Raw genomic sequence first — 15,222 nt, forward strand, 5'->3', positions numbered from 1 at the left:
CTTGACTAAATTTATGTTTTGGTTAATTTTTAACCATGTGATCTTGAATTAGAAGCTTATATATATATTTTAGGATATCTTTTTAAACCATGTGATGGTTTGGTTTGAAGATCACATCTTTATAAGTCATAGATAAAAAGGTTAATCAAAACAAGTTAGAAATAAAAATCAATGGAAATAGCATATGGGAATTTCGGCCCTATGGAGTTTTAAATAGTTGTGATTAGTTTTAAATTTTTCTAAATTGATATTTGAGTTAAGGATAAAATTTACATGAGGGATGTAAATTTTGGTGACTTTTGGAGTTAGTATGCAAAATCCTTAAGTTATGGGTAAAACGATCATTTTCCTACATGTAGAGAGTAAAATAGAAATTTTACTCTTTAAGTTAGTATTTTTCATATTTCCAGTTATTAGTGATTCAATACTAATTTTTAGAATCACTAATTACAGTTCCTCGTGATCGCGCTTGAGGTTTTATAAGAAACGCGGTGATCGAGGTAAGTTAGCTTTTAACTTACTAGCAGTCTACTGTGTATGTGTGCTAAGTAAAGGAACTACAGTGTATGTATGTGTGTTATCATATATGTCATGCTATGCCAAGTCATCACGTAATTGTCTGTTATACAGAATTTATTCTGTCATCAGTTTTTATTTGTTACATAATATATTCTGTCATGTATTGCTGTACATTACAAGTACATAATGCTAAGTATATCATCTATTACATGTATGTCAAGTCATGTAATATTTACTGTTGCAATTATGTCATGTTAAATATGTTGTCTATTATATGTTATGTCATGTTACGAAATGTTTTTATCTCAAGTTGATCATATATTTCAAGTTATGTTCAAGTCACGTTATATTACGTCAGGGCTTCAGTCATTTCGTATTCTAGTCACGTTTCATCTTGATTACTTATGTATGGGGTCACAGCAATTGTGATGCATACACTACGTGAGACACAACAATTGTGACACGTAGAATACATAGGGCCACAACAACTGTGGAGTATGTATTTAAACAGTTAAAGAACAAGTTTCCGTAGAATACATGGGGCCACAACAACTGTGGAGTATGTATTTACACGTAGAATACATGGGGCCACAACAACTATGGAGTATATATTTTTTCATGTTAAGTCACTACAACAAAATGGCCCTTTACCAGCTATCATAAAATTGATAGAAATGAATTTGACGCAAGTGTGCATTTTTTACATCGACCCAAAATTCGCAGCGGCCTTCTAAATTTGAAACCAACCAATTTCATTAATAGGAGTGTTGCGTCGCAATATTGCGTTTGTTATGACGACTTTGTGCCTCGCTGCACAACAAAAATAAAAACCACAGTGTTACTTTCGTCGGGATCAAGTAAGGGCGCCAAGCAAGATAACCTATTATTTTTCCCATGTTTGGACGCGCGAGGACCCATCTGCTATTCCAGTACCCATTTCACCAACAGACTCCGGCCACCTTAATTGCATGCAAGCAACTTTCCGTTCCCAGTGTTCTCTCACGGTGCCAACTCCGTCGTCCTTGCAACCGTCCCATTTTCTGATTCCCAATTTTTGGCCTTCTCTCTCGGCAACCCTAGTGGTCACACAGCTGGCTCTCTACTTGAAATCTCCACGTATCGGTACCCTCCATTTTTAGAATCCCTTACAAATTGAAGCTCCGTCCCTGGATTTCGGAAAATTTCTCAGATTTTGGGCAGATTTGTATGGCATCCTGAGGCAACAGGTAATTAAATAGATCAGATTGTGTTAAATCTTCCCCCCCTTCATGAGTTTGTTGCATTACAAACAGCATGGTGCCTTTTTTCAGGCAGGTAGTTTGATTAATTGTGACCCAAAAATACATGAATCTAGTTCCTCTGTTTTGCAGTTAAATGTTGTGCTACAATCTCGTGTAAGAGCTGCTCACTCAGAGTGTATTAGATGGTTATATATATATATATATATGTTTTTTTGAGATATTTGAGTGTATTAGATAATTTAAATATATCTATTTAAATTATAGATATATATATATATATATGCTGAATTAGAAGCCCCTAATTCTAGTACTTACGACCCAGTTTATCAATCCTTTTGTATTATCTTGTAAATTCCGTTAATTGAGATCATGAAAGTGCTGCCATTTTCCATGTAACTGGGCCAATTTGGGATGTCCTTGCACAAATTTGCAAGAATTCCGAATTTATGATCTGCCCTCCAATATGCAAACCACCTTGATGATGTTTTTTAGGTTCTGTTATGTTGCTCAAAATATGTGGTCATTAAACATAGTGTTGAAGTGTGGATTTTAATGAAAGCCAAAGTAAAAGAAGCCGTGTGACAATTTATATGAAAAATTGTCCTGTACAATGTCATGGGTGTCCTCATGAATTGCTTGGGTATGTTACTGGTCCACTTATACAAGTTACTAAGGAAAAGGAAAAATAAAAACCTTAATTTATTTACTAGAGTCTAAAGGTCCACAACAAAGACCTTATATAGAAATTTGGGATTGAGTATCACACCTCAACTATTAGCAAAACTAGAGCCACTTTTCTGTACCTCCAAATATGGGATAGAAAGTGTTATAAATAAGACTTATTGATTATTTATGTAAACCCCATTTCAACTCGAAATACTAAACACGTATGCCATTTCCTCGGAAAGGCCAGATATGCATAATGAGGTCCAAAAATGGTGACCAATCTGCTGTGTTGTGTAATAGCTGACAACTGACAATTTTTTTCTCCTTTTTTTTGGAAATTCCAATCCATCGTGTGTATGCTACAAAATAGCATAAAACTATTGTCTACCATTTTCCTGTTAAATATTTTCCATGGAGAGTAAATTTGATGTCCTTATATGTAAGATAACATATAACAGTCACATTAGTATTTTGTAGCTATAATTATCCAAATAACTGGTTTTTATGTCCCAGGATATTCCAAATGTGAGATTTTGATACAAAATCTCTGACCGTTCAAACCAATGCAGAATTGTTTCCAAATCGAAGCCAAGTTCGTACAGGCCAGTATATATTCCTAGTGACTTCGTCAAAAGCATGCCCATGTGACCAACTTATCAAGACTCAAGGCTTATACAATGACATATAAATTTTCTGTAAGTATATGATTTCATCTATATGCATGTGTGGGAATTAACTCTCGCTTTGAAAACATACTCTTATTGGAATAGTATTGTATCTCTTTCACATTGATCATTTAAAAATATTTATTCTTATGACTCTTGTTGTGCTTTTGTAAATATTCTAAATAGCCATGATTTATTTTGATATTCCTTGTTTCAAATACAAGTGTTAAGAAATGTATCATGGTTCGATTGATACACTTACACAGGATTTTGCCTAAAAAATCCTCCAGTGTATTTAGTCTTTGCCAATAGGCGTGATATATATTCCACTGTATAATAAGCATTAACTTATAGTATATAATTTAATGAATGGAAGCCACTCACTAGCTCTATCGTGAAAATGTATTTCCATGTAGAGACTCGTGAATTTTAGTGGACCCGGCATTAACGACAGTAGGTGACTTACACCTGTAATCTGCTGTATTTGCAGAAACAAAGATTTTATTGCCCAAAACTTGGTCACACTAATAATGACATTTATACATATGCTTCAAGCCATCCTACTTGGTGTAATTATTAGTGTGGTGAACATGGCCTTCACTGCATATTTTCACCCTCCGTTGTAAATCTTGAATATTTTATGCAACTGGATTATTCATTAAACATGAGTCCAAACCCACTTTACTGCAGCTTGTGGGCTTCCATAATACCCCTTATAATTATTTGAAGTTAAAAGCGTTGGGAATGCAAAATAAAGGTTGCATGATCCATACCTTAAAGGGTTGTGCAAAGTTACTTTTATTACCTTTTGCCTTAAAAGGTTTAAGCAACATCCGCACCATGCAGTACTCTTTCTATTTTTGCCCTGCTTTGATCATTCCTTTTTAAATAATTTCTTAAAGATTATATGCAATATGCATGTTCATTTAATGCCTTTCCATCATTTTGATATTTGGAAACCATTGTAAAATTTCAGTAGAGGGGCACAAAATTTATCTTTATGTGCTTAAAGTTAACAATGCATAAAACAACTCACTTCCCATTTGTTGAATATCAGTTTATTTTGCATCTAGTAATTTGTAATCCTTGCTAAAATGAACTTAGACAGATTCACATATTTTCTTGGGGTTTTGAATGTTAAAGCATTGTCATATCGAAATTTACGTACCTTTGCCATTCTTCATCAATGATCAAGAGTAAACCTGTATATGAAGTTCTTATAGATTTTCTAACTTTGTGTCGATGAGGCATGGGAAAGTACATATCTGATGGCTGGGGGAAATTGTAGTAATATCATATACCTTAGCCTTAATGATCTTTCATAATACTGTAAGCTAGTTGGATAGGTAATTGTTACCTGTATTGAAACTGTATCACTTACTCGAGTTGGAAATGAAATGGGAGACTCATTTATCAAAATGTAAAATAAAATGTGTAAGACTCTTTCTTTGTGAAAATTAACTAAAAATTGGGATGAGGTCACTCCTTACTATCGATATTACGGTGCAACCATTATTATTTTCACAGCTTTTTTTTATTCTTTTCCCATTTCTTCTAGCTAAGATACGTGCATGATCCCGATTTTAACTTCACGAGTTTTACAGCTAGATCTAATCGTTTATCTAAACAATTTCAGGTGCATCAATATATCAATCCTTACCTTATATTATGACCTGCATAGCATGATCAAGCTGGTCGTACTGTGGTAAGTCTGCTGTGAATTGTTCCTTCGTTCAGTTATTTATAAAACTGCCATGTTTCCAACAGTACTACTTGTTTTAAGCTTATGTTTGACAATATTATATGAATTGGTTGTTTGTTTAATGAGAAATATGCATACTAAAACATGGTTGTTGGGTTTTACTTTGCAATTACAATTACTGCATGCATGCTTCGTTATGAGACGCTTTGTAACTAGCAATCACAGTTGTACTATATATTATTTGCCTTTCATTTTTCAGTCATTTGGTACTCATCGCATGGTTTGATTCGTTTCCCTATTTAGTACGTTGAAATCTTTGACATAAACTAATGTTGTCGTATATGTATGATTTAGATGGATAAGAGTTGGATGAATTTGCCTGATAGACTTCGAGCACCTGCATATGCCGAAGGGGTTAACCACTTCCTCACACTAACACGAAGCCATGCTATGGGAAGTGACTGAATCCGGTGTCCTTGTCGGCTATGCTGTAATAATTTATTCTTGCCTTTTAGAGAGGTGGAGACTCACCTCTTCATTAAAGGGTTCAATCCTACTTACACCCAATGGATATTTCATGGGGAGGAGGAAACTCGCCCTTTGGTTGACGTCGATTCCGATCTCGATCTCAGTGATGAGGATGAATACATAGATGACATGGACCATATGTTAGATGACATATGGGCAGGGACATTCCATAATGTCCCTGAAGGTAGCCAAGGCGACGCTATTCTGACACCTTCACGCCCCTCCGTACCAGAAACTTCATGTAAACCTTCTTTTGATCAGCTACTAGAGGATGCCCGACGTCCACTTTTTACGGGGTGTATAAAATTTAGCAAACTCTCATTCGTTGTCAAGCTGCTACACATAAAAACCCTTGGTGGTTGGTCAATTAAGTCATTTGACCAGTTGGTTAACTTGTTGCGGGCTGCCTTTCCTGATGCTGCATTCCCATCGTCATATGCAGAGGCATGATCATTGGAGAGAGGGTTGGGGTTCAAGTACAACAAAATTCATGCATGTCCAAACGACTGTATATTATTCTGGAAAGAAAATTCTGATTTGAACGAATGTCCTGTTTGTAAAGCTTCAAGGTGGATGTCAAATACACATGGCATCCGAGTTATTCCTCAAAAGGTGTTGCGTCATTTCCCGTTGGTGCCAAGACTGCAGCGGTTATATATGTCTACAAAGATATCCACTGATATGCGATGGCATAAAGACCAACGAGCCACAACTGATACCATTATGAGGCATCCTGCAGACTCTGAGTTTTGGAAGACATTTGATAAAGACCATAGTTGGTTTGCTAGTGACGCTCGCAATGTTAGGCTCGGTTTGGCCAGTGACGGTTTCAATCCCTTCAACAATTTAGCAAAACCTTATAGCATTTGGCCAGTTATCCTAGTGCCGTATAACTTGCCTCCCTGGTCATGCATGAAAGACCAATTCTTCATGACATCCCTACTTATTCCTGGTCCTAAATCACCAGGTAATGACATTGACGTTTACTTGCAGCCATTGGTTGATGAATTGGTTGAACTTTGGGAGCATGGGGTGCCTACATATGATGCCTCCACTAAGGCAACGTTTACGTTGGATGCTGCCTTGATGTGGACAATCCATGATTTTCCTGCCTACGGTAATCTCTCTGGCTGGTCAACTAAAGGAAAATTGGCATGTCCTTCTTGTAATGCCAATACAGAGTCAAATTGGTTGAAGTTTGGAAGGAAACAGTGTTATATGGGACACCGTCGATTCTTGCCGCCAGACCACATATGGAGATCGCGGAAAGGGTTGTTCAATGGTAAAGAAGATCACCGTAACCCACCAAGGCTGTTAAATGGATCAGACGTTGTCAGTCAACTACATATGCTTGGGGATGTGCAATTTGGTAAATCCCGTAGGAAGAGAAAACGCACTTCGGAAGAGTTGAATTGGACAAAGATTAGCATATTCTTCAAGTTACCTTATTGGTCAACCCTTTTGATTCGGCATAATTTGGATGTTATGCATATTGAAAAGAACATTTGTGATAACATCTTCGGTACTTTAATGAACATTCCTGGGAAAAGCAAAGATAACATCAATGCACGACGTGACCTGGAGAATTTGGGTATGCAGAAGGAATTACATTTGAGGCGTGCAGGTGAACGGTTTACACTGCCGCCTGCAATGTACACATTACACGGAGAAGAACGGAATAAATTTTGTGAATGGTTTGCAGAGGTTAAGTTCCCTGATGGGTTTGCTTCCAATATTGCCCGTTGTGTTTCCGTACGTGATTGCAAAATATCCGGGTTTAAAAGCCATGATTGTCATTTTTTTTGCAACGCCTACTTCCTATTGCAGTTTCAGGGTTATTACGACCTGACATTGCGTTGGCATTGACAGAGCTCAGTAGTTTCTTCAAAAAGTTGTGTTCACGAACAGTTGATATAACTCACCTATCCCAGCTTCAAAGTGATATTGTCATCATCCTATGTAAGTTGGAGATGATATTCCCTCCATCATTTTTTGATGTCATGGTCCACCTAGCTATTCATCTACCTCGTGAGGCGATACTTGGGGGTCCAGTGCAATATAGATGGATGTATCCATTTGAGAGATATCTCGGCAAATTCAAGCGGTATGTCAAGAATAAAGCGCGACCAGAAGGTTCAATAGCTGAAGCATATATTCATATCGAATGCTTGACCTTTTGCTCAATGTACCTCCAAGATGTTGAGACGAAGTTCAACCGAGTTGATCGCAACATTGATGGCGGAGGAGAGGACACCATAGATGGTTTCTCAATTTTCAATCAACATGTTCGTCCATTGGGTATATCATCTAATGTGAAATTAGATGATAAACTCCTTAGTTCAGCTCGATGGTACATTCTTAACAACTGCATCGAGATCCAACCCTACATAGAGTATGCATCCAAACTTCATTTAATTCAGTTACTTTTGTTTTCCAATCAGACCGTACCTATTATGTGTTATGTCCCCATAGTTTTTACATACATGGACTTGGGTTGGTTGTGCAGTGAGCACTACCAGAAGTGTAAGTTGCATACGCCAAATTCTGTTGATCGCGAGCACAAGAATGAGTTTCCAACTTGGTTCAAGAAACATGTAAGTCCAAAATCTCATTCTACTTACATAGTTCCCCCACTAATACCGAACTCATAACACATTGTGGCGGTGCATTTCATTCTAGCAGGTTCAAGACCAACGTTTGGTCAACCCGCTTGATGTTTCTGCAGATCTATATGCATTAGCTTGCGGTCCTGACCTTTGGGTTGCAACATATTCTGCTTGCATTATAAATGGGAAAAGGTTCCATTCAAAACAATGTGAACCATGGTGACGGACACAAAATTCTGGTGTTGTTGTAACGGGTGAAAATTTGCCTAATAATGTAGACTTCTATGGGGTTATAAATGAAATCCTGGAGTTATGCTATATGGGAGGGCGTCACGTTTACTTGTTCAGCTGTGATTGGTTTGATGTTGGTGATCAAAGACGAGGGGTCCGAGTGGACGTCCATATGACTAGTGTCAACATGTCACGCACTTGGTATAAGGACGAGCCATTTGTGTTGGCATGCCAAGCTTCCCAATGTTGTTATGTAAAAGATTTACGGATGAAAGGGAATTGGTATGTTGTTCAGAAGTTCACAAATAGAAATGTTTACGACATTCCACCAAGACCGAGTGCCTTAGATGATAATGATGTCGAATCAAGTGACGATGATGCCTATCAAGAAGATGTACCATCATATGAGTATGCTCCCATGCATTGTGATGATGATCCAGTCTCAACTCCACTAAGTAGGACTGATATAGAACCTGTAAGTATTGATGCCCCAGAAGGTATGCAATTGGGGCGTCATGATGAGAATACCAGAGATATCATCACCGATGAGGTGGTTGCTTACGGTTCAGAAGATGGTTATGGCGATGGGGAATATTCAGACGAGGAATATTTCTCGTCAGATGAAGATTCAATGTCGAATTAGACCACCTATTTGTGCTTTATATAAAAGGTAAACACCAATTATTCTACTACTGGACTTGAATGGCCATAACCTTCATCTATATTGAGGACCAATTAAGATGTCATTGCTCTACTTATTAGTGATAGCATTTCAATACCAACAGATTTTTTGATGGCTGGAGTGTGATGTAAATTTTCTTGTGCAGGATTATTCTGCTGGTACTTGGGGTCCCTTGGGTAGTAAGTGAAAAAATCCCCGTTATTTAATGCTAAGTTGTTTTACTGGAGTCTTTGTGTTGATTCTAGACAAACATCGTAACGCATGTACTAACCATGGTTATGGATGTGTGTGCTGTTACTGCAGGTGCTAAAATGACCTAAGCTGTAACATGACAGCGTGTTGTTGTAGCTAAATGTTAGCTGGTAGAGCTTGACTACTAAATCAATGCCATAGTGCATGTGATGTACTATATTAAACTAACCATGTGCAACTTGAATGAGCTGCGTCTGAAGAGTCAAAATCGTATTTGTTACTGCATCCATAATTACCACAAAATTTGGGCATGCATGAAGTAATAAGTAGATTGAAAATGTGGAAAGTTTGTAGCAACCATTACTGACATGTGGAGATGCAGTAGGAGAATGGAGAAAATGCAATCATCAGCCCCCCTTATAAATTGACTGTTTGGTATATTAATATTAGATTAAAATGCAGTCCATATAGACAACAAGCACAAGTTGAAATTAACATATTAATGATTTTGTAGTGCCATACACATAACTGAAATGCAACTGAGTATTTTACATGGGCAGTGCATTCCAATTGAATTATCCCAACAAAGCTGGCCTAGGTAATCAAACTTGTATTGGAAGATTTTGTTGATAAAGTAACCATAAATGAGATGACATTTTAATGCATGGTATGGCTATTATGGAAGTACTAGAGATTATCTGCTCCATATAATGACTAGAATCGAGTTGACAGAGTCAAAGGGTGAACTCTTGTGAGGATCAATGATGGGGACAAAATGCATGTTATATATATTCAGAAATTATGCATTGCACTTTCCATTTGGCAGACACTAGACAAATGACAGGTAAATAGTTAAATTATAGATTGATATAATTACTATATCTGGATGGAAGGAGAGAAAAGCATAGAGGCAAAATATTGGACTTCTTGTAATGCCAATATAAATGAGTTTTTAAATAATTACTAAATGTCCTTCCACTGACGAAAGTGGGGATAAGGAAGCAACTGAATCTCAACACAGCCATGCTGAACATGACCCCCAGATAAACATCAATGCACAAAAGGTTATGTTTAATTGATATCACTATATTGCCAGCTTTCTTCCTATCAGTTGTGGCTGTAATACTGGTATTCTCATCAACACTAAGAATTAATTAATGTTACTGCAAATTATACATGGTTGAATTTATACACTAGAGAGCAGGATCAAGAGCCGTTTCTAAATAAATGATAGATTTACTTAAAAGCTTATTTAAGTTAATTGGTAACTTAAATAACTAGTTATAATTAACCAAAAACAGCTGGCAACCGTACAGTTCATTATCAGTGGGGTGGGGGGAAAGTTTTGGCGCTAGATTTTAATGGGCGGGAGAATGTTTACTGAAAGCTGGAATAACAGGGGTAAATGTGGAAGTTATGCACATTTAAACTTGTAAGATATTAGCTGATGAAGTACACGGTTGTTGCTCAGTACATATAGACGAAGCTGAAGAACTTCCCACTCTGTTTCTGCACTTGAACTCAGTTGCTCTTGTCTTCCCTACGCGGTTGGACTTTTTGTAGCAACACTGCCAACAGCCACTTGGTAAGAGTACACAAATTTCTGCTTTGAAGTTAAAAGGTTCAAGGTAAGTTCAGAAGGTATTTCTTATTAACTTTCTTCATTAACGCTATTCTTGAAGACTGGTGTGTTGGTTTGTTCTTCTATAGACTTGTCTCTAGCCTTTCATTTTTCTGGACAACATTTTTGTATTGTTGTCCTTCTTATTACTGGTTTCCCGTTGGCTTTCTTCTTTTTCTTGTTTTATAAGATTCATGCTGAGATTTTCTAATGGGTGGGAAGTTGGGGATTGAGAGGGGAGTAGTGATTTCTGTTAGCTGGGATGTATTCGGGAAGAAAGCATATATTCAGAAATTTTTTCCTGCTGAGTTATGTGGGATAAGGAAATAAAGAGTTGTCCATTAAATGGAGAGTGAAATGCTTGAGTACAGAGTTTTGAAAAAGGTTCAAAAAATTGACTACATGGTGTGACTTAACCAAACCTAAAGGAAAATCTGCATGCTGAGATTTTGGAGACTGCATTGCACTCCATATATCTTAACCAAATCTGTTTCATAGTCAAGTAAGAATACCAGAGAATTGAAATCCTGATAATTATGGTACATTAAATATCTTGAACCTTATCCTTCGTTGAATTGATGATGGTTACTATATTGGGCAGGTCATGCTGCATGTTGTTAACCAGCCATTCAATACAAACAGCTAGTTCAGAAGTTCTCTATCCATTGGGTGATCAATCCTCGTAAGGTGGGGTGTTACCAACAGCAGCATTGGTCCAGTACAAGAAAAAATAGGAGGTAAACTAATTTCCGTATGTTAGGTTGAGATTATTAAACTGCATGGTAAGTGAGAAAGTGCAGATGGAGGACCAATAATATTGCATGCCTAACTCCAAACTGCAAAATAACATGTTAGAAAATTAATTTCGAGGGAAGTTGTTAAGAGTATTAGTTTTGTTATAATACTCACGTATTCTGCTGTATGGGGTCTTTGGAAAATGACCCCATACATGGTGTAACATTAAAGGCTGTTGGTTTGTCTGAAGAGTTGTCTTAAGTAATTATATTAAGACAGGGAAACAATGGTTAGGACTTGTTTTTTGTTTTCTAAAAAATCTAAAGCTTTAGTTGCTTTTGCTCTACTATTATTTGCATAGGTTGATAAATTGGACAGCATGGTGTTTGATTGGCAGTGTTTTACTCCCAATAAATTAGATTTTGATTAAGATTTTTGACATTGGCCACTCATCTAGGTGGAATGATATTCAAGGGGTGAACTGTTATATGGAACAATTTAAAATATGTTTTGTGTAGAGCTATCTAAATGACATGAGTAGCCGATTTAGACATATTACAAAATTCAAGTTTTGGGTTTATCTTTTCTTCTTGCCTAATATATATTAATCCTGCACTTGCATGCAGTGTTTTTGATGTCCTTAATATTACAGAAAAGTAAACTTTCTGTATAACATCAATGTGGGACAGAATTTGCACAGTAGGGTTATTTATATTTATTGCTTGATATTTTGATACATGAACTGACTTAGTCACCTAAAGGGAGGTAATGTAATACAGCCCTTTAGGCTGTAGATAATTTTATGATTTGGTTGTCACCTAATATGAAGATAAAGTTGGCTTACTAGATGGAACAAAGTGGGAGAGGAAGGGGTAGAGGAGTTCGACACTTTAAAAGACGACGTGGACCTTATTCAAGAGGCCGACCGCGGCCTCCACTTATTTGCTGATGGAGTCAGCGAGAGAGTCAAGGTGAGAGCTCCGATGAGTCAACACAACCACCCTCCGTAGAAAGAAATACTGTCAACGCCAATCCAATACCAACAGCGGACACAAATAGAGACAATATTTCAAGTTGGAGTCAGCGAGAGGGTCAACACGAGAGATTAGATGAGTCAACACAACCACCCTCCGTAGAAAGAAATGATGTCAATGCCAATCCAATTCCAACAACTGACACCAATAGAGACAATATTTGGCGATGGAGTCAACGAAAGGGTCAAGGCGAGAGCTATGATGAGGCAACACAGCTACCATCCGTATTCATAAATAATGTGAACACCAATCCAATACCAACAGCGGACACTAATAGAGACCCAATTTGGCGATGGTTAATGCGAGAGGTTAATGGGGAAATGCATGATGAGTCAACACAGCCACCATCCATAGAAAGATATCCTGTCTACACCCCTCCAATTCCGACATCAGACACTAATAGAGACAATATTTGGCGATGGAGTCAACGAGAGGGTCAAGGTGAGAGCTATGATGAGTCAACACAGCCACCGATCGTTCAAATAAATATTCCAAGAACCAATCCGATTCTGGGAGCCATTTCAACTAGAGATAATATTGGTAAGCCATAAGTTTAGTTATTCATGTACCTGAATTTTCTGATTTGACTTGCAATACAACTTTATTGATATGTTTTACTAATTGTTAGTTTGTTCTCAGTAAATAATTGCTGCATAATTTTCTGGTGTTATGGACATAGAGGAGGAAGCAATGGTTCCCGACACAAACGTTGGTCAGCAGAAACGTGGACGTGGGCCCGCTAAGTGTACCGAGTTCGATAAATTGAGGAGGCATGGGAAAGTACCCTTGAAAATAAATGATGGGGAAACAGCACCTTGCTGTGAGAATGCCTCATTCTTTACAACACGAGTAACGTGGATTTTAAAACATCATGCGGACATGAGCTTCGCGAGGTGGACGGATGTACCCAAGTCCGTTAAGGATGAGTTGATTGACAGGGTCAGGGTAAGACAATATACACAGTTGTAATGCAATTGTAAGGAAGGCCACTTAACAATGGGTTTGATGACCGCAGTTTTTTTATATGTGTAGGGTGACTTTGAATTAGATTGGGAACTTAAGAACCATCAGTTAGCAGTTTGGAAGCAGCTGCGTAAGAGATTTAACGCCTTCCACCATGAGCTTTACAAGAAGTATTTGGCATATGCGAGCCATGAGGAAGCATTGGCCGGTGGGACAAGCTTGGTCTCGCCCTTGGTATGGGTTAAGCTATGTGGCCGATGGGGAAGTGACCACTTCAAGGTATGTTAAAGCTTCAGTATTTTGGGCTACCATATGGTATATACAATACAAGGTTAGAAAAATTACAAAATTTAATGAAGTTCAGAGGGATGACTGTGTTGTAGTGGATCTGCTATAAGTCAAAAGCATGATTTGTTGATTCATGCTTAATCCCATGTCTGCTTCAATATATTATGATAATTAAAGTTATGAGCTAGGATTTGATAAAATTGGCCTGTGCATGTCATAATTGTTTATTTTGAAAAAAATGGTGGTAAATTTTGCTTTGCATTGTAGTTTGATCTATATTTGAAAATGCCAAAGAGATATAAGATGGCAAAACTGGTCAAAGTCCTGCCTTTCCCGTTTATCAATCCTTAGCATGAATATATGCAATAATATGCTGAATTGGGTTCAGACTGATGCATGTTGATCAGCTATAGATATGGGACAACACTTGAACTTAGGAAAAATTTTAACTAACAATATATCAATATACGGGGTGGGCTACACAGAAACACAATAGAGGTTGCGGGTAGTAATGGGATTCTTTTTTGCTGGCCAGTGATATCAAAATGGTCCTAAACTATTGTGTTATATAGATTTTAATGCCCTGTAGATTTTGAGTACCAGAAGCAACTGCAACTAGGCAGGTTGCTGAATATGTAATAATTCATGTTAAATTAAAAGTGATAGATGATTTTTGCAGGTTCATTCAATAATTTACCTTAACTTGCCATTTATTGAAATGTATACAGCCATTGAACGTAAAAGGGTTATTGGAATGCAGGTGGTTGGACGTAATGTGACATCATTTTGATATTAATGGGCAGCCACTTTCATAGTTTTGTTGGAGGGCTATATATGTTAATTAAGAAGTTCCACCCACTCCGATTCTGTCATGTGTAGGGCTATGCTGCAATGTGTGATGACAGTTCAGAGGGCATGTAGCTACAAGGTTCATTGAGTACCATGCAATTACAATATATCAGTTAGGAACTATATAATGTGTAAGAAATCAGTCTCTCCTCTCTTTCTATGTGTGAATTACATGAATGCACTAGTGTATATATATATGGATACTGAAAGTTTAAATACATGTGGCAAATGTGGGGATTGGACTAGTTAGTAGGGGCTGGGCAGTTGTAAGGAAGTAAGAAATATGTGATATGCAACAGAGGGGATTTTTGTTTGTACAATGTCACTAGTTTCAGAGCTTGATGATCAATGAAGCTGTGATTTTGTATGGTTGTATGATGTTTGGGTTGCAACAGTTTTATTTTGAGATGGTTCTTATGCACCTTCAATTGCTCTCTCGTTATGCAATGTTATAGATTTCATATATGACAACTGCATTCTAGACAAGTGTATTTTTGGTCTATAAATTGCAGGAGGATGAGACCCACATAGCAATTTCATAGTGAATGCATTAACAGGGGTGTTTAGGTGGTCTATATATGCAATTAGCTAGGAATTTATGAATCTACTTGTTTATTTGTGAAAATAACATTTGCACAAATTTATTTTATGGAAATATGGGAAAATTAAGATTGTTGTGATCTTAATTTTCCATGTAATT

At 37.2% G+C, this 15,222-nt stretch overlaps 2 protein-coding genes across 2 annotated transcripts; both read left to right on the top strand.

Annotated features, from left to right (window-relative positions):
* The first annotated feature begins 1,341 nt into the window (after nt 1-1,341).
* On the top strand, nt 1,342-15,064 carry LOC122310280. Its single transcript, XM_043124165.1, has 8 exons — nt 1,342-1,745; nt 2,940-3,121; nt 4,728-4,796; nt 10,504-12,962; nt 13,102-13,367; nt 13,455-13,664; nt 14,353-14,433; nt 15,035-15,064. Exons 4-8 carry the CDS (start codon nt 12,722-12,724, stop codon nt 15,062-15,064), a joined length of 828 nt encoding a protein of 275 aa, XP_042980099.1. The 5' UTR covers nt 1,342-1,745; nt 2,940-3,121; nt 4,728-4,796; nt 10,504-12,721.
* LOC122310279 lies at nt 5,895-8,801 on the top strand. Its single transcript, XM_043124163.1, has 5 exons — nt 5,895-7,062; nt 7,149-7,671; nt 7,828-7,915; nt 8,004-8,119; nt 8,276-8,801. The coding sequence occupies exons 1-5, from the start codon at nt 5,895-5,897 to the stop codon at nt 8,799-8,801; spliced, it is 2,421 nt and encodes an 806-aa protein (XP_042980097.1).
* Nucleotides 15,065-15,222: the final 158 nt, after the last annotated feature.

The sequence above is a fragment of the Carya illinoinensis genome, chromosome 5 (genome assembly GCF_018687715.1).
Source record: "Carya illinoinensis cultivar Pawnee chromosome 5, C.illinoinensisPawnee_v1, whole genome shotgun sequence".
In the NCBI taxonomy this organism is placed as follows: Eukaryota; Viridiplantae; Streptophyta; class Magnoliopsida; order Fagales; family Juglandaceae; genus Carya; species Carya illinoinensis.

Coding starts and splice junctions, on each gene's coding strand:
- LOC122310279 (XM_043124163.1), top strand. CDS start 5,895: ATGTCAAATACACATGGCATCCGAGTTATTCCTCAAAAGGTGTTGCGT. Junction 7,672..7,827: donor CTCCTTAGTTCAGCTCGATG/GTACATTCTTAA, acceptor TTGGTTGTGCAG/TGAGCACTACCAGAAGTGTA. Junction 7,916..8,003: donor CAACTTGGTTCAAGAAACAT/GTAAGTCCAAAA, acceptor TCATTCTAGCAG/GTTCAAGACCAACGTTTGGT.
- LOC122310280 (XM_043124165.1), top strand. CDS start 12,722: ATGCGAGAGGTTAATGGGGAAATGCATGATGAGTCAACACAGCCACCA. Junction 12,963..13,101: donor TTCAACTAGAGATAATATTG/GTAAGCCATAAG, acceptor TTATGGACATAG/AGGAGGAAGCAATGGTTCCC. Junction 13,665..14,352: donor GGGGAAGTGACCACTTCAAG/GTATGTTAAAGC, acceptor TGATTTTTGCAG/GTTCATTCAATAATTTACCT.